Source organism: Myotis myotis, unplaced genomic scaffold, assembly GCF_014108235.1.
Source record: "Myotis myotis isolate mMyoMyo1 unplaced genomic scaffold, mMyoMyo1.p scaffold_m19_p_14, whole genome shotgun sequence".
In the NCBI taxonomy this organism is placed as follows: Eukaryota; Metazoa; Chordata; class Mammalia; order Chiroptera; family Vespertilionidae; genus Myotis; species Myotis myotis.
In genome coordinates this window covers 10,456,620-10,476,570 of record NW_023416318.1, presented here as the reverse complement: position 1 = coordinate 10,476,570, position 19,951 = coordinate 10,456,620, and the positions used below count along the sequence as shown (strand labels likewise).

At 44.8% G+C, this 19,951-nt stretch overlaps 1 protein-coding gene across 3 annotated transcripts; it reads left to right on the top strand.

Moving 5' to 3' along the window:
• The first annotated feature begins 6,291 nt into the window (after window positions 1–6,291).
• MTHFD2 (methylenetetrahydrofolate dehydrogenase (NADP+ dependent) 2, methenyltetrahydrofolate cyclohydrolase) lies at window positions 6,292–19,929 on the top strand. Of its 3 annotated transcripts, XR_004971780.1 has the most exons (9): window positions 6,293–6,435; window positions 11,268–11,452; window positions 13,328–13,450; window positions 14,796–14,948; window positions 15,518–15,625; window positions 16,510–16,602; window positions 16,702–16,748; window positions 17,253–17,378; window positions 18,629–18,766. XR_004971780.1 is itself a non-coding variant. In XM_036334078.1 (8 exons), exons 1-8 carry the CDS (start codon window positions 6,335–6,337, stop codon window positions 18,790–18,792), a joined length of 1,053 nt encoding a protein of 350 aa, XP_036189971.1. In that variant the 5' UTR covers window positions 6,292–6,334; the 3' UTR covers window positions 18,793–19,929. The 3 variants fall into 3 exon arrangements, 1 of the variants encoding a protein (XP_036189971.1); XR_004971779.1 differs by having other exon boundaries at window positions 6,292–6,435; window positions 16,510–16,748; XM_036334078.1 differs by lacking the exon at window positions 16,702–16,748 and having other exon boundaries at window positions 6,292–6,435; window positions 18,629–19,929.
• Window positions 19,930–19,951: the final 22 nt, after the last annotated feature.

Genomic DNA, 19,951 nt, shown 5'->3' with positions numbered 1-19,951 from the left:
CCCTCCCCCATTCATCACATGGTTCCCCTTTCCAGCTCCCTTGGGCAGGATTGGCAACCTTGCATTTTCATTCTGTGTAAACGTCCTGTCTCATCGTTTACAGAAACTCCAGCTTTGCCCTAACAACGGCCGTGGCTCACAGGGCCTCTTCCCACTGTGATCACAGTAAGGTTTCTGCCCCGCCCTGTTAGTTGGTGCTCTCTGGGCAGCTTGTGTTTTATTTATTTATTTATTTATTTATTTATTTATTTATTTATTTTAATTCTCACCCAAGGAGATTTTTTCCCATTGACTTTTAGAGAGAGTAGAAGGGAGAGGGAGAGACAGAGAGAAACACCGATGTGAGAGAGACACATCGATTGGTTGTGTCCGGCATGCCCCCAACCAGGCCCGGGAGGTCACAGTTTGATTCCTGGTCAGGGATATGCTTGGATTTTGAGCTTGATCCCCAGTGGGGCATGCAGGAGGCAGCCAATGAATGATTCTCTCTCATCATTGATGTTTCTATCTCTCTCCCTTTCTGAAATCAATAAAAATACATATATTTTTTAAATAGCTGAGGTGAGTGTGACAGGCAGTTGGACAGATATGAGCAGACAAGGACGATGGGCCAGGTATAGAAGGTCACCAGGGCAGAAAACCCTGGGTGCCTACCAGTGGACAAAACTGGGAAAACAAGGACTTCACCCCCTGGGTAATCTTCCCTCCCCTATATCACTGGTCATGCAGTTTAGGCCACCTGACCTTTCATGTTGCTAGTCATGTGATTCAGACCCTCGCTTGACCTTTCCTCCCCTGGCATGTTGCTAGCCATGCAGGTTAGACCCCTTAAGAGAGAAAATGAATTGGGGTGGAGAGGAGTGGAGAATAGCCATTTAAGCATTAAGCCCCCAGGACAATGAGATCTTGATCCAAATCAAATACATTTAGGCCTCATTTGTGTTTCAGCTCCAGGCTCAGAAAAGCAGCAAAACCAGACAAGCTAGGCCAATGGCTGACCTCAGGGCCAGCTGCATTGACTAATGTCCCCCTGACTGGCACTGACCAATCAGTGGTGACCATGCCCTGAAAGGACACTCCTGGAAAGTTGATGAATATTCTATTGAGATCTTCTCCAGGGACTGCCCCTAAAGTCCCCACCTTTAAAAGCCCTTAGGATGAAGACCCAGTGCTCACTCTCAGGCAGGAGCAGCCATCCCCTTTCCCTCTTCTCCCCACTTCCCCCCAGGGCATTTTCCTTGCCTTTCTTTTCCTCCCAAGCTGCAAGGGCCCTTCTTTTGCATCTGTAATTGGTTTCCTGAGCCCATGTCTTCTACCACTCATTTCTTCTACCTCTGCGACTTTCTAAATAATCTTTGTCTTATAGTTTGAGTCTTGGCTCTGAATTCTTTCCTAGCCAGAACTCAAGTGCCGAGATTGCCGAACCCAGGTCTGGTCTGATCTACACCTGGTGCCATTCTCGCTGCCAACAGTGAAGGTAAAGAGTAAGAGGTGCCAGGAGAGAGCCTTGATGAACCCTGATATTTAAAGGCCACATAGAGGAGAAGACTGTGACAAAGGAGGTTGAGAAGGAATGCTGGGGGCTAATTCCAGCAGGTCATAAATGCAAGAAGTTCATCAAAAGGTTGGTGAGCCCTGGTCGGTTTGGCTCAGTGGATAGAGCGTCGGCCTGTGGACTGAAGGGTCCCAGGTTCAATTCTTGTCAGGGGCACATGCCCGAGTTGTGGGCTCGATCCTCAGTGGGGGACTTGCAGGGGCAGCCAATCAATGATTCTCTCTTATCATGGATGTTTCTATGTCTCTCTCCCTCATCCTTCCTCTCTGAAGTCAATAAAATATATATATATATATATATATATATATATATATATATATATATATATATTTTTTTTTAAGGTCGGTGAACCTTGGGGCTTTCAGCAGGGCTGAAAATCTACATGTTAGTACCTGCTGCTGGCCAAACAGCTGAACAGCCGAAGGCAGTTCCCCCCACCTGATAATCTTACTGTCTACCAAACCTTACCTTTGATATGTATATTTGCTTTGCTTTAGGGCAACAATATGTGAATAAAAAACCTTGGGTCCAGAGATTAGGAGAACTTGGTTACTATAGCTAAGTCTCTTCTGGCTCCTCCCAAGAATGCCTTCCAAATTTATATTTCATGTCTAGTCTCTTTATTAATTTACCACAGCCCCTTCTCCAGATTCCTGAACCCTTCTAGATGCAGGGAAAGACCCCCAGCAAAGGAACAGTCCGAGAAATAGGGAGGGATGTGATAAAGCAAGAGCAGAGTGTTGAAGAATAAGAGAGGAGTCAACTCTAGGAAATGACCTTCAAAGTTCCAGTTAGATGAGGACCGAAGGGAAAGGTTATAAAAGTAGTGACCATGGGGCCCTACCCCTTTGGCCCAGTGGATAGAGCGTCAGTCTGTGGACCAAAGGGTCCCAGGTTCAGTTCCAGCCAAGGGCACGTACCTCCGTTGCAGGATCCTCCCTGGCCTGGGCCCTAATCGGGGCTTGTGCAGGAGGTAACTAATTGATGTCTTTCCCTCATTCTTTCCCTTTCTCTTCCACTCTCCCTAAAAATCAATGAAAAAATATCCTCGGGTGAGGAGTAAAAAAAAAAGTAGTGGCTGTGGGGAACTCTCCTCACAGCAGTTCTTAGCCTCATGCTCCACTGCCCTGTGTCAGAGAGAGAAGCTATAAATGCCATGGGGGTGGGGGAAGGGATTCAGGCAGGAGCCAGACGTACTGAAGAAAACCTTTGTCACCCTTGTCACCCGGGCATGTCCTGCGGTACCCACTAGAGGCTTTTTTCTGAAAGTGTACTATTCTTTTTTTATATATATATATATTTTATTGATTTTTTACAGAGAGGGAGGAAGAGGGATAGAGAGTTAGAAACATCGATGAGAGAGAAACATTGATCAGCTGCCTCCTGCACACCCCTCACTGGGGATGTGCCTGCAACCAAAGTACATGCCCTTGACTGGAATCGAACCCAGGACCCTTCAGTCCGCAGGCCAATGCTCTATCCACTGAGCCAAACCGGTTAGGGCATGAAAGTGTACTCTACTTGAGCGAGAAATGGTGACAAAAATTTGCCCTGAGGTGGAGTTTTGAGCGAGCCAGCGTCGGGTGCACACTGACCTCAGTGTGACCACGATTAAGCTCTCAACACTCTGGGCTTTACTTCCCCCTCTGTAGAGTGGGGTAGAGCCAGGACCCACCTTCCGGGGACAGCCAGGAGCTGGGTCCCACAAGGACCACTGGGGACCTGTCCAGGAGAGAAGAAGCACTCATTCCTTTGGGGTAGGAGCCTCCTGGGGGGCTGGGAGGGCAAGCCCTGGCTGGAAAGCCCTCCCCCAGCACCTCCACAGGCCATGGCCTGGGCTTGTCCTGTTCTCTGGGTTTCTGCTTGCTCCCCCCGCCACTCTAGAAAGCCTCCTCCCTGCTGGCTTCTGGGCCCTCGGCACACTCACTCCCTCCTCCCCAAACCCTGTCCTGTCCCACACCTCCTTCTAGCCCCAGCCTCTTTCACTGCAGCCACTAGCTTCTACATCTGATTTCCTCCTGCCAAGGCTGGGGGCAGGCAATCACACCCTGAAAGGTCTGACAAGGAGCAAGCCTAGGCACACTCTGACATGTACGGGGTGCGTGCCGTGCGCCAGCCCAGTTCTCAGCCTGTCTCCATCACCCCGGGCATGCCCTTGACTGGCACACAACAGGTGACCCGTTTGGGCCCCATCCTCCCAGCCCATCCTCTTGGCCTGCATCAGACTGCTCTGCTCACGACAGAGAAGAAAAGGCCACGTGCCCTCTGCATGTGGCGGCTCCTTTGGATTCAAGTGACAGGAGGAGGAACCGCCCTACCCCACCCCCCCGGAACCGTGGTGCTTAGTCCTTTGCTGGTCACCCCAACAATTGTTGGGCAGTGGACACTATTAACCCACCTGACTGGTGAGGACAGTGAGGCTGGGAGAGGTGACATGAGGGCTTGTCACACAGCAGTGAGAATGAAAGCAGCATTCTAAACCAGGGCCCATCCTTGGAACATCTGGGACACTGAGGAAGTGGGCAGCCCATTCACTCTGTGGCACTGGGTCTCAGGACAGAGGGGTGAGGAGGCAGGGAAGCCTGAATGATTGAGTCCTATTTCCCCATGCCATGGATCACTGATTCATTCAACAAACCTCTGCTGAGCCCTTACCAAGGGCCAGACCCTGTGCTCTGGCTGGGAACACAGGTGGCGGAGTGGTCCCACATGGGTAGGCATGGACTAGACACCAGCTCTGCCACTCACCAGCCTGAGGCCTGGCCAGGTCACTTTGTTCCCTGTGCCTCATTTTCCTCATCTGTAAAGTGGGGAGAGCCACACCTTCCTCACGGAGTCAGGGGGACGACTAACAGAGATAACAGGGAGAGTCTGGCACCGAGCAGGAGTTCAGTGAGTGCTAGTTGCTTGTATGTTTTTACTATTATGAATGGTGCATCAGGCCCTCTGAGAGCCCCCATCCGGAGGGGAGCTGAGACATGAGTACAAGGAACTATCATTGAGGCAGATCGTGGTTGAAAGACAAAAAACCTTAGGGATGGTGAGGGGAGGGCCAGGCCTGGGCAGCTTCTGGGCATGGCTGGTTCTTGAGTTGGGCTTTGGAGGTGGGAGTTTTCCGTCAGGTAGAGGCAGGGTGAGGGCACTCCAGGCAGAAGGACAGGCATGGGCAGGGGCCTGGAGGTGGGAGGCACCCAGCACAGTAAAGGGACAGCAGGCGGCCCAGTGGGAAAGCTAGTCCTGGAGGCCTGCAAGGCTGGGCTCAGGCATCTGTAGTTTCCTCCCACAGTGGGCAGCCGGCACCCTGGGCTTCCCGCCCCTCCCCCAGCTGCCCTCTTGCCATGGAAAACAGAGACTGTTGGCTCCTGGAGACAAATTTCCACTTGGACTCCCCACTCCAGGGAAGGCACAAGGCCTCAGGGTTGCCAAGGGTGTGAGAGGGGTTCTCTGTTCTTAAAAGAGACCTGAGAAGGTGTCACCCAGCCCCACCTCTCTCCTAGAGACCAAAGGACAGTGGAGCAAGCAGGCAGCCCAGCAGCTCCAAGGCCTGGCTGAAATCAGCCTCAGCGGTACAGATGCTACCTGCTCTCAGCCTGGCCCCTCTCAGCTGCCGGGGTGGCAGGGCACAGGGGTGCTTGGGAGAGGAGCAGGCAGGCTGGGCTCCTGGCTGGAAATGCCTTTACTGCTTGTTATTTCTATTTCCATTCTCCCCTCAAGCTGAGGCCCTTTCAGCCATGTTAAGAGTTATGAAGTGAGCCCTGACTGGTTTGGCTCAGTGGATAGAGCATCGGCCTGCGGACTGAAGGGTCCCAGGTTCGATTCTGGTCAAGGGCACCAAAAAAAAAAAAAAAAAAAAAAAGAGTTATGAAGTGCTATGTCCTCTCACTGCATCGTACCTGGAGGCATACAATATATGTCTGTCCATTACTGGTGGTGTTACTTTGATCACTTGGTTAAAGTGATGATTGTAGGGTTCTGGACTGTAAATTTACCCTTGCTATGAATACGTATTTCACAGAAGAGGATAATCTGAGACTATGCAATGGGCAACCAGATAAAATACAGGAAGCCAAAATTTATTTAAATTTCAGATAATCAACAAGTACTTTTTAAAAAGTGTATGGCCATCTTCCCAAATTATTTACCTAAAATTCAAATTTCATTGTGTCTTGTATTTTTTTTTCCAGCAAATAAGAGATACTCTATTTTAATTTTATTTTTCAATGACAGTATGCAGTCAATATTATTTTGTATTAGTTTCAGGTGCATCTTGTATTTTTATTTGCAGGATCTGGGAGCCCTACATGTGAATACCTTGTTCCAAATCCAACTTCACCCAATTGTTTTGACATCCATTGACGATTCTGAATCAATGGTTCACCAAATTAGTTGTTTTCTAACGCCCCCACTCTTTTACACTTATTAGTTGTCACTTTATCTGTCCACCTCTTTGGCCACTCTTTACAGTAACAGGCGGACAGTAGGCGCGCAGGTGTTTATTTGTTCCAGCAACGAATGAACAAATGCTCGCGTTGGTTGGGGCTTCGGCGACCAGCTGCGTCTGGCAAGGGCTTGCCTTCCTCAGCCAATCACCGCATGGTCCCAAGGCTTCCGAGCCTTCCAGGGCCTCTCCCGGGGCTCTCCTTGCTCCAATCACAAGCAAGGCTTTACTGGACAGGGACCAATGGGTGCCGGCGAGAGGCGGGGCCCGACACGCGCCCGCGGTATAACCGCGCTGCCGGCGCGCGCGCTTCTCTTCGGGCTCCGACGCCGCTGCGGGGCATGGCTGCTTCATCCCTCGTGTGCGCGTTGGCCACCCGGCTGCTGCGACCCGCACAGAACTGCTGCCTCCGTCACTGTCCGCTCCACTTCTCGGCTGTTCGGTAAGAGAGTGGGGAGCGGGGTCGCCGGGGCTCCAGAGGGACTCCGAGGGACTTCCTGAGCATCTGCGTCCGGGGCGGCTTGTCCACCGAGAGGACTGGCGGGGCGACGTGGCAGCCGAGCGCGGCTGCGGCCAGTGACCTGGGTGCTCGCCCGGCGCGGTGGGCTGTTACCAGTGCCAGCCTTTCGGGGGGAGCCTGTCTCCCGCGGGCTCGGGGCGTCGATCTGTCCCGGGGCCAGCCCGCTGGCGGGACGGGGTCCCCGGTGCGGAGCAGAGGCACTGGCGCGCTCTGGGGCGCCCAGGAACATGCCGAGGTGGGTGATGCCGAGATCCGTCTCGGTGAAAGCAGAGGAGACGCTTTGGCGCGCGCCGGGAAGGCTTCCGAATGAGCAGCCTCCAGCGACCGTCCCTCCCGGGGACCCTAGCGGCGGCGGGGGTTGGTGCAGTCTGATGAAATCCCCAGCCGCGCCGCTCCGGGTACCGCACTTCCCCGCCGCACCGGGAGGGGGGTGTGGCTCGCGCCTCCCCACACCGGCCCTTTCCCTCCCAGGGAATAAATGCTGTGCTGTGATCACCGGCCCGGCTGCTGCCCACCCGAGAGCTGGTCAATGCCAGGCAGTGTCAACTGCGCTGAGAAACACCGGGGGGAAGGAGGAGGAGGGGCTCTCTGTTTGCGTTTCATAGGGAGGTATTAGCTTTTCCCTGTGAGCTCAAACTCTCATTCTTAAACCTAGATTGAAGACTCTCCGGGGTGGCTGTGATTTCTCTCCCTAAATCTGTGCGCTTTTTCATCTTTAGAACCCTAGCATTGCCAGGGACCTAAGCCTGGTAACAGGCACGGGGCTGCGCCCTACTGTGCGAATTCAGAGGTGATAGAAACTGTTCTTTAATGGAACTCACCTGTCAAGGGGCAGAAGACACGCGTGTCATTTCCTCTCGCTGTAAAATGTTATTAGAGACATGGCCACGGAGCTGTAGAAGCACAGAATGCGGATTCGTGTGCTCTTGAAAGAAGATTTGGGGGCGGGGGCACTCAAGGCTTTTCTTTCTTTTCTTTTTTTTTTAAGGCTTTTCTTGGTCTGAGCCTGACTTGCCTCTCCAGCACCTCTGTTACAGTCTGTTCTCCTCCTCCTTCCTCCCTTCCTGAGTTCTGGCCACATGGACCTGTGGCTTTTATGATTGAGAAGAGGTTTATAAACGTCCTCTAATTTATTACCTACAGAACTGGACCAGTTTGCTTGCTCTCCAGCCACTAATACCCTCCTTTTACTTGCCTTTCTGAATAAACAAATGGACTGCCACATCTCTGAGGGCAATACTCAGTTTGGTATTTATGGTTCCGTTGTACTGCTTTACTGCTGGCATATAGAATTTTAAAAAAAGATTATTTTTTATTTTTAAAGAGGCTACATTTATTTCTTTTAGGGGATTGGTCTGAGAGTTTCACGAACATAAACTCATGGTTAGAGAGAGAGAGAGAACTGTAGGCTAGGAGACAGTGGGGTATAGGGAAAAGGGGACTTTGGAGGCAGAGGTTTGCATTTGTATCTTGTATCTACTGTCCTCAGTTTCCCCTTCTGCATAACAGGGTTATTATAATAGCCCCAAGATAACTGAGAGTAATGAATGCAAAAGTCTTAGCAAAATACCTAGTGTTTAATAGATATTAGTTCCATCCTACTTTGTGTCTGTCTTCATCCATTTCTGGTTCCATTAACCAGTAGATAACAAGAATTCTTTCTAGCCTAGCTAGTTTGGCTTAGTGGATAGAGCGTCAGCCTGTGAACTGAAAGGTCCCAGGTTCGATTCCAGTTAAGGGCACATACCTGGGTTGTGGGCTCTATCCCCAGTGGCAGGAGGCAGCCGATCCATGATTCTCTCTCATCATGGATGTTTCTATCTCTTTCTCCCTCTTCCTTCCTCTCTGAAATCAATAAAAATATATTTAAAAAAAAGAATTCTTTCTAAAATAATCTGATCTTGAATTGTAAAATGCACCTGATGTTCATTGGATTTGGAGGAAAATGGAGATGCTACTGACTAGAGTTTTAGTTTTGATTTTGAATAATCCTCGTGACTTCTTTCTAGTTTTTCATAATTTTAACGGAAAATTTTCTAAACACATTGTGAAAGCACTACATTGCGGAATAAGTATTAGCTAATATTCTTAATGTACGTTGGGTTTCCCATGGAACTGAGTCTGTATTTCTGTTTATTTTGAGGTATCTGCCCTTTGGCAGGAAAGATGATGGGAAGTTAGGTGATGACTCACTTGCTGGGCTGTTCCACATGCTGCTGAGCTGTGGTATGCAGAGGAGGGCTGAAACGGTTACATTACAAGAAAAAGCACTGTGGCTTTTTCTTTTGGTTCTTGTTATTCTTTGACAGTTTTGTCTTTTTTTTTTTTTTTTTTTAAGCAAATTGGCACAACATCCAGAATCTGCCTTTGGGACTTGGAACACTGGTTTGTTTATTCCAGAACCCTGTATCCTTAACTTCAGTGTATCGTTCTTAGCCCAAATGTGCTGTTACATTCTAAGTTTATTGCTTTCAAAAGGAACTTTTTGATGAAGTGGAAGCTATGTCCTTCTCACAGAATACTTATATATGTATATGCATATCTATACCTATTCCTATATCTATATATCTATATATATCCTTATGAGTATATAAGTAGATAAATATATCTATTACATATTAAGGATACATATGTATGTATGTGTGAATATAAATCTAACCAATGGAAGAGAGTAAGAAATTAATTTTTATTGAATATATACCCCTAGAAGTTTATATGTTATTTCATTCAATATAAATGAGTGTCCTAAGCCCTCTGTAGTTTTTCACTCTATAGTGTCCTAAGATTTCAAAATGCTTTTCTGGCCTGGGGGGTGGGGGGTGGGGTACTCCTGGTACTAATATAGATCAGGCATGTTGCCAGGGGTACTTGTGTCGTCAGCAAAGTCCTTTTTTTTTTTCTCTTCATATGTTTTTATTTATTTCAGAGAGGAAGAGAGAGATAGGAACACCAATGATGAGAGAGAATCATTGATCAGCTGCCTCCTGCACAGCCTCCACTGGGGATTTAGCCCGGGTCCCCTCAGTCCGCAGGCTGACACTATCCACTGAGCCAAACCAGCTAGGGCAGCAGAGCCCTTTTATTGAAGTCCCCTTCAACTCTAATTCTGAACTGGATTTGTAAATATTAACATGTTTCCAATTCCTTAATGTACCATGGATCTATATGAAATGCTATTACTAATTTGTGCTGTGCTAGTACTATTACATATAATCTGGTAAAAGTATTTGGTTTGTAAAAAAAAGTATTTGATTTGCTATAAAATGATATCTTCTTCATACCTCACAGGATGCAAATACAGATTAATAGATGGTTTAAATATAAAATTACTGCATTGTATCTAAGACATTGAGATTTAAAGTATTTATTTAATCATAATGCAAATAAAAAGCAGACAATGAAGGCGTAAAGACTGTTGAAACTTTAAAATTCTGTCTTAATTAATAGGCTTTGAGAATTGATCATATCTGACCATACAAGTCATCCAGTACCTTGATGTTATCTTTGAAAATTAAATATGTGCCACGAGGGCAAGTAGATTGTTTTAATGTTTCAACAGTTGTGCTTCATTGGTCTTGAGGTTGGAGCCTTCCTCATGACACTGAGGACACAAATCTAAAGGGAAAGACTTGTTTTCAGTGGCACCTTTGTGTTTAAGGAACAGATGCTTATCCTACTTTACGTAATGGGAACTTTGTTGTAAGGATTTGTGTGGAAATAGGAAAACCAGGAATCTTCCATATTGGAACGCAGGGAGAGCTGTCTAACCAGTTCCCAGTTCTCGTTGGGAAGAGATAGCCTTTCAGAGATCTGAACACCGTTTTGGTGGCTAGAGGTTCCTCCAAACCTGAGTTTCCTCATTGCCCCACCCCAACCAGCAGTTTTCCCTCTAACAGGACTGCTCTTCTCTCTGTCATATGACTGGGTGCTAGCAACATGGGCAAAACACAAACTACAAATGGTATATCAGCACATAGGAAGAACTATTTAACCTCACAGTGGTGAGCGGGTGAAATAAAACAATGATTTTATTTATCTACTAGAGGCCTGGTGCACAAATTTGTGCTGTGCACAGGGCTGGGAGTGTGTGTGTCCCTCAGCGCAGCCTGTACTCTCCAATCTGGCCTGACTGCCTGATTGCCCCTAACCGCTTCTGCCTGCCAGCCTGATCACCCCCTAAACACTCCCCTGCCAGCCTTTATACTCCTGCATATGTAGCTGAATACAGATTTCCCACTTTGAATTTGTGCTTCAGATTACACTTGTTCCCCAGGTTAGGCACCATGTATTTTAATTTAAACTGTAGGTTTTGGGTCTTTTCCCCCTACGTTATTGAGAAATAATTGACATACACCACTGTGTAAGTTTAAGGTGTACAACATGGTGGTTTGCTTTGTCTATATTGTGAAATGATTACCAAATAGGTTTAGTTAACATTCATGTCACGTCATGCAGACACAACAAAAAGAAAAAAAGTTTTTTCTCCTTGTGCTGAGAACTCTTAGTTAGCATCTACTCTCTTAACAGCTTTCCTCTATGTCATGCAGCAGTGTTGACTATGATCATGTTGTGCATCACATTCCTGGTACTTATTTATCTTATAACTGGAAATTTGTTCCTTTTGACCCCTTTCCTCCAATTCCCCTCCTCCTATCCCTCAAAATTTGGGGTATTTCATACTCTTTTTGTAGTCTGATCTTTTTTACAAAAACTCAAGCCAGTATTTGGTTTTGTATCTCTGTCGCCTTCTGCAGAAATGAAGCTGTTGTCATTTCTGGAAGGAAACTTGCCCAGCAGATCAAGCAGGAAGTGCGGCAGGAGGTGGAAGAGTGGGTGGCAGCCGGCAACAAGCGGCCATACCTGAGCGTGGTTCTGGTTGGCGAGAATCCTGCAAGTCATTCCTATGTCCTCAACAAAACCAAGGCTGCTGCAGATGTGGGTAGGTGTCACACTCGGATCGGACTGCTGTTCAAGTGAGGCTTCTCCAGGGCAAACCCCATTGTCATTTATTACTCTTTTTTTTTTTTCTGACTAGAAACCCAAGCAGAAGAAGCTAATATGAACAATAGGCAAAACTTTGTCAGAACAGGGTGAGTCTATTGGGGAGGCTTATAGACTAGGATGAAAGGAATATGGTTTATCTTATCTTTGCCTCTGGTTTTAACATTGGACAGGTGGCCTTGAACACACATCTGCTTTTCTTGAGCAATGATGAGAGTATCTGAGGTGTTTGAGCACTTTACGGCAACAGAGTGGGGGTGGGGCCGTTTGAGGGGACCTCAGTGGTGTAGCCTAGGACACAGCATAGAGTTGAAGGAAATGAATAACCCTGACTTCTGGGAAATAGCTTTTGATTTCTTCACCAGTTGATTCCAAATCCAGTTAAACCTTGCAGTTTAGAAGTGGTTGAAGTTTTGAATGCCGAAGGCGTGGGTCTGGATGGGTGGCGGGAGGTTTGTGGTCTAGCTCTCACTGTACCACAGGCTTTGTGTGGGGATAGACATCTCTGGGTCAGTAGTCTGAGCAGGTGCCCTGTCCTTCTGAAGGGCTGTGCAAGGATTGGCGTGACTGGGCAGTGTTCCTGGACCGTGAGCCCTTGGTATATATATTTTTCGATTGGTATACTCTATTCTTTATAACTAAGAGTGAGGACTCCTGCCCTTCTCATTGGAAAACCTTTAGAGCAGTGGTTCTCAACCTGTGGGTCGCGACCCCTTTGGGGGTCGAATGACCCCTTCATAGGGGTCACCTAAGACCATCGGAAAACGCATATATAATTACATATTGTTTTTGTGATTAATCACAATGTTTAAATTATGTTCAATTTGTAACAATGAAAATACATCCTGCATATCAGATATTTACATTACGACTCATAACAGTAGCAACATTACAGTTATGAAGTAGCAACGAAAATAATTTTATGGTTGGGGGTCAGACCACAACATGAGGAACTGTATTAAAGGGTCGCGACATTGGGCAGGTTAAGAACCACTGCTTTAGAGCCTCTGGAATAGAGCAAGCCATGCTTTCCTAAGACGTTGGGAGGTACCATGCTGCAGGGGGAAACAGGGACTTTGGAACGGGAAGATTGGTTCCGCCACTGGCTGGCTTGTTTCAGTTTCGCCGTGCCTCAGTCTCCTGTCTACAAAATGAGGTTGATGAGGATTGCATAAATAATATATAGAAAGGTCAAGCTAGCATTCTCTAGTGCAGTGGTCGGCAAACTGCGGGCTCTCGAGCCACATGCGGCTCTTTGGCCCCTTGAGTGTGGCTCTTCCACAAAATACCGACTTCTGCGCATGGGCCACGAAGTTTCAATCGCACTGTACATGCGTGCCCACACGTGGTATTTTGTGGAAGAGCCACACTCAAGGGGCCAAAGAGCCACAGTTTGCTGACCACTGCTCTAGTGTATATATTTGTGACGTTACTGTTTCAGGTTCGTTTTGAGCTGATTAATGCTTTTCAGCTACCAGGGGTGGATTGATAACAAAAACCTCAATGGCGGAAGACTGTGGCAGGCAACATCACATTGCTCATTAAATGCCTCAATATATATATATTTCTAATATATTTTTGACTTCAGAGAGGAAGGGAGAGGGAGAGAGATAGAAACACCAATGATGAGAGAGAATCATTGATCAGCTGCCTCCTGCACGCCCCCTGCTGGAGACCAAGCCTGCAACCGGGCATGTGCCCTAACCAGGAATCAAACCCAGGACCCTTCAGTCCACAGGCTGGCGCTCTATCCACTGAGCCAAACTGGCTAGGGCATGCCTCAATATTTTTTAACTTTGAAATTTTCTTATAGGAATCAACAGTGAGACAATTGTGAAACCTGCTTCAGTTTCAGAGGAAGAACTGTTGAACTTAATCAATAAACTAAATAACGATGATAATGTCGATGGCCTCCTTGTTCAGCTGCCGCTTCCTGGTGAGTTTTGGGCTCCACCATTTAGAAGGATTTCTGAGGAGCGGAGAGGCCTGGTTACTTTATACTGCTGGCCCCTAGTGTGAATCTGACTCCAAGGGGAGGTCAAATCCAGAGAGTGAATTTTTTATTGGATTTGGGGCAGACCTACTCCACGAGGGGAAGCAGGGTTTGCCACCCTAAGATGCGGCTTTTTTAAGCTGGTTATTTTCAAGAAACAAAAGACTCAAGGTAAACCTTTGACCTTCCCTGTAACTGCCTAAGGGAATTTAGATCGTGGTCCTGTTCCAGGAAGGGAGATAGCATCACAGGGACGTGAACAGGTATAAGCAGAGAGAAGGCTAGCAAGCCCCTTTAATCAAAGTCTTCTCTGTGTCCCATTGTTAGAGATGGTCCAACCAACATTTATTCACCAAACATTGGCTTTTCCATGTGAATTACCTGCCATTCCCCAACCACAACCCCCTTTCTCCTTCGCTCAAAATCGTATATAAGCCTTAACTGCCTAATCTGTCCTGGGTCTCATATTATTTTTCTTTCTTTTTCTTTTGTGAGAGGAGAGAGAGAGAGAGAGAGAAGAAACATCGATCAGTTGTCCCACTTGGTTATGCATTCATTGGTTGATGCTTGTGTTTGCCCTGGCCAGGGATTGAACTTGCAATCTTGGTGCGTTGGGATGACACTCTAACCAACTGAGCTACCCAGCCAGGGCCAGTGTCATATTATGGAATCCCAGGATATACATACATAATAAATTTGGACATTTTCTCCTGTTAATCTATCTTACGTTAATTTGATTATTAGCCCATTTAGAAGAATCTAGAACGATAGAAAGAAAAATAATTTTTCCTCTCCCACATCAGAATACCAATGACTCCATGATTTGACCTTGAGATCTTGATACAAGGAACAGTGCAGGGGAGAGTTATACAAGAGGAATGGGCTTTTTTTCTTTTTTTAATATTTTATTGATTTTTCACAGAGAGGAAGGGAGAGGGATAGAGAGTTAGAAACATCGATCAGCTGCCTCCTGCACGCCCCAACTGGGGATGTGCCTGCAACCAAGGTATATGCCCTTGACCGGAATCGAACCTGGGACCCTTCAGTCCGCAGGCCGACGCTCTATCCACTAAGGCAAACCGGTTAGGGCAAGAGGAATGGGCTTTGATGCTGGCATTTGGCTGTGCTTGCTGTGTCCCTTCTGTGCAGATGGAAGAAGGAAATCATTGAGGCACGTAGAGGCAAGTTGTAGAAAGAGCAGGTTTGCAGGACAAACCAGATAAGCTGGAGGCAAGCAGTGGTAACTGTGCAACAGTGACTGAGGCCCCTGGTCTGACCTCTTTTTCAGAGCACATAGATGAGAGGAAGATCTGCAATGCTGTTTCTCCAGACAAGGATGTCGATGGCTTCCATGTAATCAATGTGGGGCGAATGTGTTTGGATCAGTATTCCATGTTACCGGCTACCCCCTGGGGTGTGTGGGAGATCATTAAGCGAACTGGTATGTCTGTTAGTATTATGAACGTAGTACTTGCAAATGGTAAGAGTGAGAACTCCCGCCCATGACCTCTAGTCTGACTCCCCAGAGCCTTTCCAGCAGTCGCCTATGACTGTTTGTTTTTTTAATTTAATTTTATTGTTGATAATATTAAGAGATGTCTCCCATCTTCTCCCTTACTGACCCCCTCCACCCAACCCCCACCCCACCCCAGGCCTTCTCCATGCTATTGTCTGTGCCTACCACTGTTTTTGCTACTTAATCCAGAAGCCTCAGAGAAGGAAACTTTAGTAGTGGTGGTAGTGCACATTTATGTAACATTTTGTAGTTTACAAAATGTTTTCTTTAGCCTTGAAGCGATAGGGCCAATTGACTGAGGCAATCAGCTTGACGACTTCCTTCATTATTATAATTAGATTCACATCCTAGGCCATCTGCCTTTTCCTTTGGTACACTAAGACAGTCTGGCATTGCTTTTAAATATATTATTTTTTAAAATAATTCTTTATTGTTGAGAGTACTACATATGCCCTGTTTTTTCCCCTCATTGACCCCCTCTGTGTGTTTAATAGGCATTCCGACCCTAGGGAAGAATGTGGTTGTAGCTGGAAGGTCCAAAAATGTTGGGATGCCCATTGCAATGTTGCTGCACACAGACGGGGCGCACGAACGCCCTGGAGGTAAGCGAAGCGCTTTCGGAAGCGTGTCTTCTCCGTCACGGAGGCCTTCAGAGGCTGTCCTGTGGACCAAGTGTTCACTGTGTCAAACATCCAAGGAACATTGTCTTTGTTTGCATTTGTTGTAATGTTGTTAACAGATATTTGGGGTATAATCTTTGTAGGAGAAGCTGTACTCGGTGTCACCTGAGAGTTTATTTACATTCATTTATTATGGAACTAGTTCAGAAATGAATAAGCCTCAAAAATTTAAGTTTTATAAGTATAAGCATGGTTGTAGGTAATTAGAAATTTTCAGCAATGGCTTTGATAGTTGGAGTTAGGAGACCATTCTTTTTCAAAGTTAGTATCCTGTTCTGTGTCATTTGATAGAAAAAAATCTTTGACCATTGCCAAGGATTGACGTCATATGAATCTAATGTGTCATTATGTCAAATTCTGTTCATTTGTTTGAGAAAAAGCCTCAAATCAGAGTTACCATGTGTGATTATCATAATATGGACCTACATGATTACATCAGGAACAATGGCAAAACTAAATATTTCTAGCAAACTTAAAAAATAACCCTTGAGTAATTCTAGGGATATTTTATTTAGGAAAGGTAAAATTCTTGAAAAACTGTTATTAAACAGGCTAAAGAAGAAATCTAGTTATATATGACTCCAAAGATCAGAGCTAGGACTAACTAACAGGTAAAAGTTACAAGAAATTGAGTATTAATTAAAAAAAAAAAAAAAAAGACAATTGGCTGTCCAGAAAATATGGCACATGAATTAAGTCAATTATTTCCTCAGAGATGTTGAATTTCTACAATGGTTTGCCTAGTTGACACCTACTCCAATCCCAGCTTTGATTCAGAAATCAAGACATTTAATTTTAATTCATAGGTGATGCCACTGTTACAATATCGCATCGATACACCCCCAAAGAGCAGCTGAAAACACATACTATTCTTGCAGATATTGTGATCTCTGCTGCAGGTAAGACCACCAGGGAAGGGGACGGAAGGACATCAGAAGATGGGCCTCTTGCCTTAGAACTTGCCTGCTTTGCTGCCATTCCACTCATTCTTACCCTAGGATGCCACCATGAGCTGCCTACAAAGATGAAGGAAGAGTTGTGCTTGGTATAGTGGTTTCTGTCATTTCATCATAGACTTGATGGATGAATGTTATTTCTATAGTCTCAAAGGATTTCTATTTACTATATGAAGTTTAAATGTTTCCTTGGTTAATGGTTCTTGTAGGTATTTATAAAACAAGCTAACTAGTTCTTCCAGGTCTCTTAAAATTGAAATTAGATAAGAATCTGACAAGCAGCCCTAGCTTGTTTGGCTCAGTGGATAGAGCATCGGCCTGCGGACTGGAGGGTCCCGGGTTCGATTTCAGTCAAGGGCACATGCTCAGGTTGCAGGCTCAATCCCCAGTAGGTGTACAGGAGGCAACCAATCAATGATTCTCTCTTATCATTGATGTTTCTATCTCTATCTCCCTCTTCCTTCCTCTCTGAAATCAATAAAAATATTTTAAAAATAATAATAATAATAATAATAAATTAAAAAAAAGACTCTGACAGGCGTTTTCAGATGTTTCAGTAAGGTGATCGATCATTCCTGTCTCCATTTCCCCAGGCATTCCAAATTTGATCACAGCAGATATGATCAAGGAAGGAGCAGCCGTCATTGATGTGGGAATAAATAGAATTCAGGATCCTATCACTGCTAAACCCAAGTTGGTTGGAGATGTGGATTTTGAAGGTAAATAGTATAATTTAAAAATATATATGAAATCAATAAATACTACCATTAATGGACATTTAGGACTAATCATTTACTTTTTCTTATAAGTTTTAAACTTGTGTTACTCTGGTAATACCATTTAAAAGGCGTTCAACGAGAATTAAGAGATGTTTTTTCAAGTTATAGACATTCTAGAATTATTTTAGTTGTTTATGTCATAAAATTACAGACAGTAGGTATAAACTTTTCAGGGAATTGCTTTTCCTTAGGGTTATTTTATAATTAAAACAACTTCAAGACTTTTAACAAGTCTGAAAATTTAATGAAGTGATTTTCCTAAACCACTGAGTCTCCTAAAAAGTGTTACAGATTTCTCATTTTAAGAGGGGATCCCAGACCTGGAATGTTAAAGCAGTCCAGGAAAAAGCCATGTTCTTGAAAATTTGGCACTTACCAGTGCTGTAGACATCTCCTTTCAGTTCTTAAGACCCAAGCCTAGGTAACCAAGTGTTTTTTCTTTAAGATTGAGTTAAAGACCTGGCCAGGTGCTCTTAAAATTGAGTTAAAGACCTGGCCAGTTGGTTAGAGCAGTGGTCGCCAGCCTTTTGGACCTCACGGACCACAGATTGGCGACCACTGGGTTAGAGCATAGTTCCGATACACCAAAGTTGCAGGTTCAATTTCTGGTCAGGGCACATACAAGAAGCAACCAGTGAATGCATAAATGAACGGAACAACAAATACATGTTTCTCTGTCTCTCCCCCTTCCTCTCTCTCTAAAATCAATTTAAAAAGATTGTATTAAAAAGATCTTGCTTCTTTCCAGAAAATTGCTTTGCTTGGTATTTTGGGCAAACACTATGAATAAATATAGTATATAAATAAAGTAAAATTAAGAAAATGTTGTAGGCAGGTATTAATTGAGGTAATGTTTACGGTAGACCTCCCCTACAGTCAACCTACTGAGATGTTTCTTTTTAAGTAGATTTAATATGGAGGAAAGTGTGGCTGGTAGATTACAGGTGATTCAGATGTATAAATACTCCTTGAACAACTTTGCTTAATATGTGCATGTTATTTTGTTAGTATGTTCAAAGGCCTTTACTCTTAAGTAATTAGATGTGATTTTTATGAGTTTGAGGTTTATGAAGGTGCTTATGTATATTATTGCTTCTCCCCCCCCCCCCCAATGCTTCCATGATAGTTAAAATACATACATGTCCTTTGTCATAATTAAAGCAGTCTGCTGTCTTGTTTCTTCTATATAGAAGTCCGGAAAAAAGCTGGTTACATCACTCCAGTCCCTGGGGGTGTTGGTCCCATGACAGTGGCGATGCTAATGAAGAATACCATCATCGCTGCAAAAAAGGTGCTGAGGCTTGAAGAGCAGGTGGTACTGAAGTCTAAAGAGCTTGGAGTGGCAACTAATTAGTGTGTCTTCTGGGTCGTGAACAGTACTTTAAGCCAGTTCAAAAGGCAAAACAGGCCAATAGAAATGCAGCATCTCTTATTTATTCTACTGACATGGTTTTAAACAGTGCTTTGTATTTATTGAAAGCTTAAGTGGGTGGATGCTTGTGCACATAGCTCTCCCCAGTACCTCACCAGGGATCGTGCCATTATCATGCTGGGTCATGTGATCTGGCCATAAGAGGAGCCATTAGCCTGGTGACTGCATGGGGGACACTCCCATTGAGAAGGGCTGCTTTACTTTGTCAGACCACTTCAGTTACAAATTGCCTTTTCCAGGATTGCATTTCCCAAGTGCTATTCCAATAAGAGTTGATACTCACTTTAGGTTCCAAACCTTTTGAGCTCAACTGGTCAAACCAAAGGAAAAATGTTGCTAGAGAAAATTAGGGAAAAGGTACAAAAGAAGAAATGATAATTTGAGTAGAAAAAATTTACCCTAATTTTATATTGACTGATAACCAGAAGAAAAGCTACCTGTTAATAGTATCCTATCATTTTAATTATGAACAACAAATATGCATCTATCAACAAGTGAATCTAAGAATCCAGTGAATAAATAATCTGATGAACAGAATGAACTGGTGATTATAATAGAATCAGGGACATAGAAAAAAAAAAATAGTATCCTATCATTTTAAAGCTTAGTTAGTCGTTGGGAAAATGCCTGTGTGCTATTAGCCTTTATTTTATGTGTGTTGCCATTCATGAGGTCCCCTTTTGGTTTTCTGGGATCGAAAGGCTTATTTTGTAAATAATTCACGTGTATTGTCATATTTGGTTTTTCCTATATCCTTAAACTTTATTGTTAATTTTTTTGTACTGTTGGGGAAGTCTGTATGGTTTCTTTAGTAGATCTTGAAACCTATTTTTGAAAAACAAAACTTGGGCTTGATAATCATTAGGGCATTTGTATACATATGCAACTGCCTTTTCCACCAAAGAATTGTCGGCCTGCTGCCTGCTTTCTCTGATGCACCTATTGGCTTTCCCCAATAGGTTTTTGAGAGATTGAGTTAATATTGAATTTAATCAGACTTTCTGATTAAGTTTTTTGTTTTATTTTGTTTTTTAAATAAAACACTCTGACTAGTATGAAGTGAGTTTCTGAAATACTGTAT

Bases quoted from the DNA above. Each gene is read 5' to 3' on its own strand.
- MTHFD2 (XM_036334078.1), top strand. From the start codon at position 6,335: ATGGCTGCTTCATCCCTCGTGTGCGCGTTGGCCACCCGGCTGCTGCGA. The intron at 13,451-14,795 runs GTGAGTTTTGGG...CCTCTTTTTCAG, and splicing joins TGTTCAGCTGCCGCTTCCTG to AGCACATAGATGAGAGGAAG. The intron at 16,603-17,252 runs GTAAGACCACCA...CCATTTCCCCAG, and splicing joins TATTGTGATCTCTGCTGCAG to GCATTCCAAATTTGATCACA.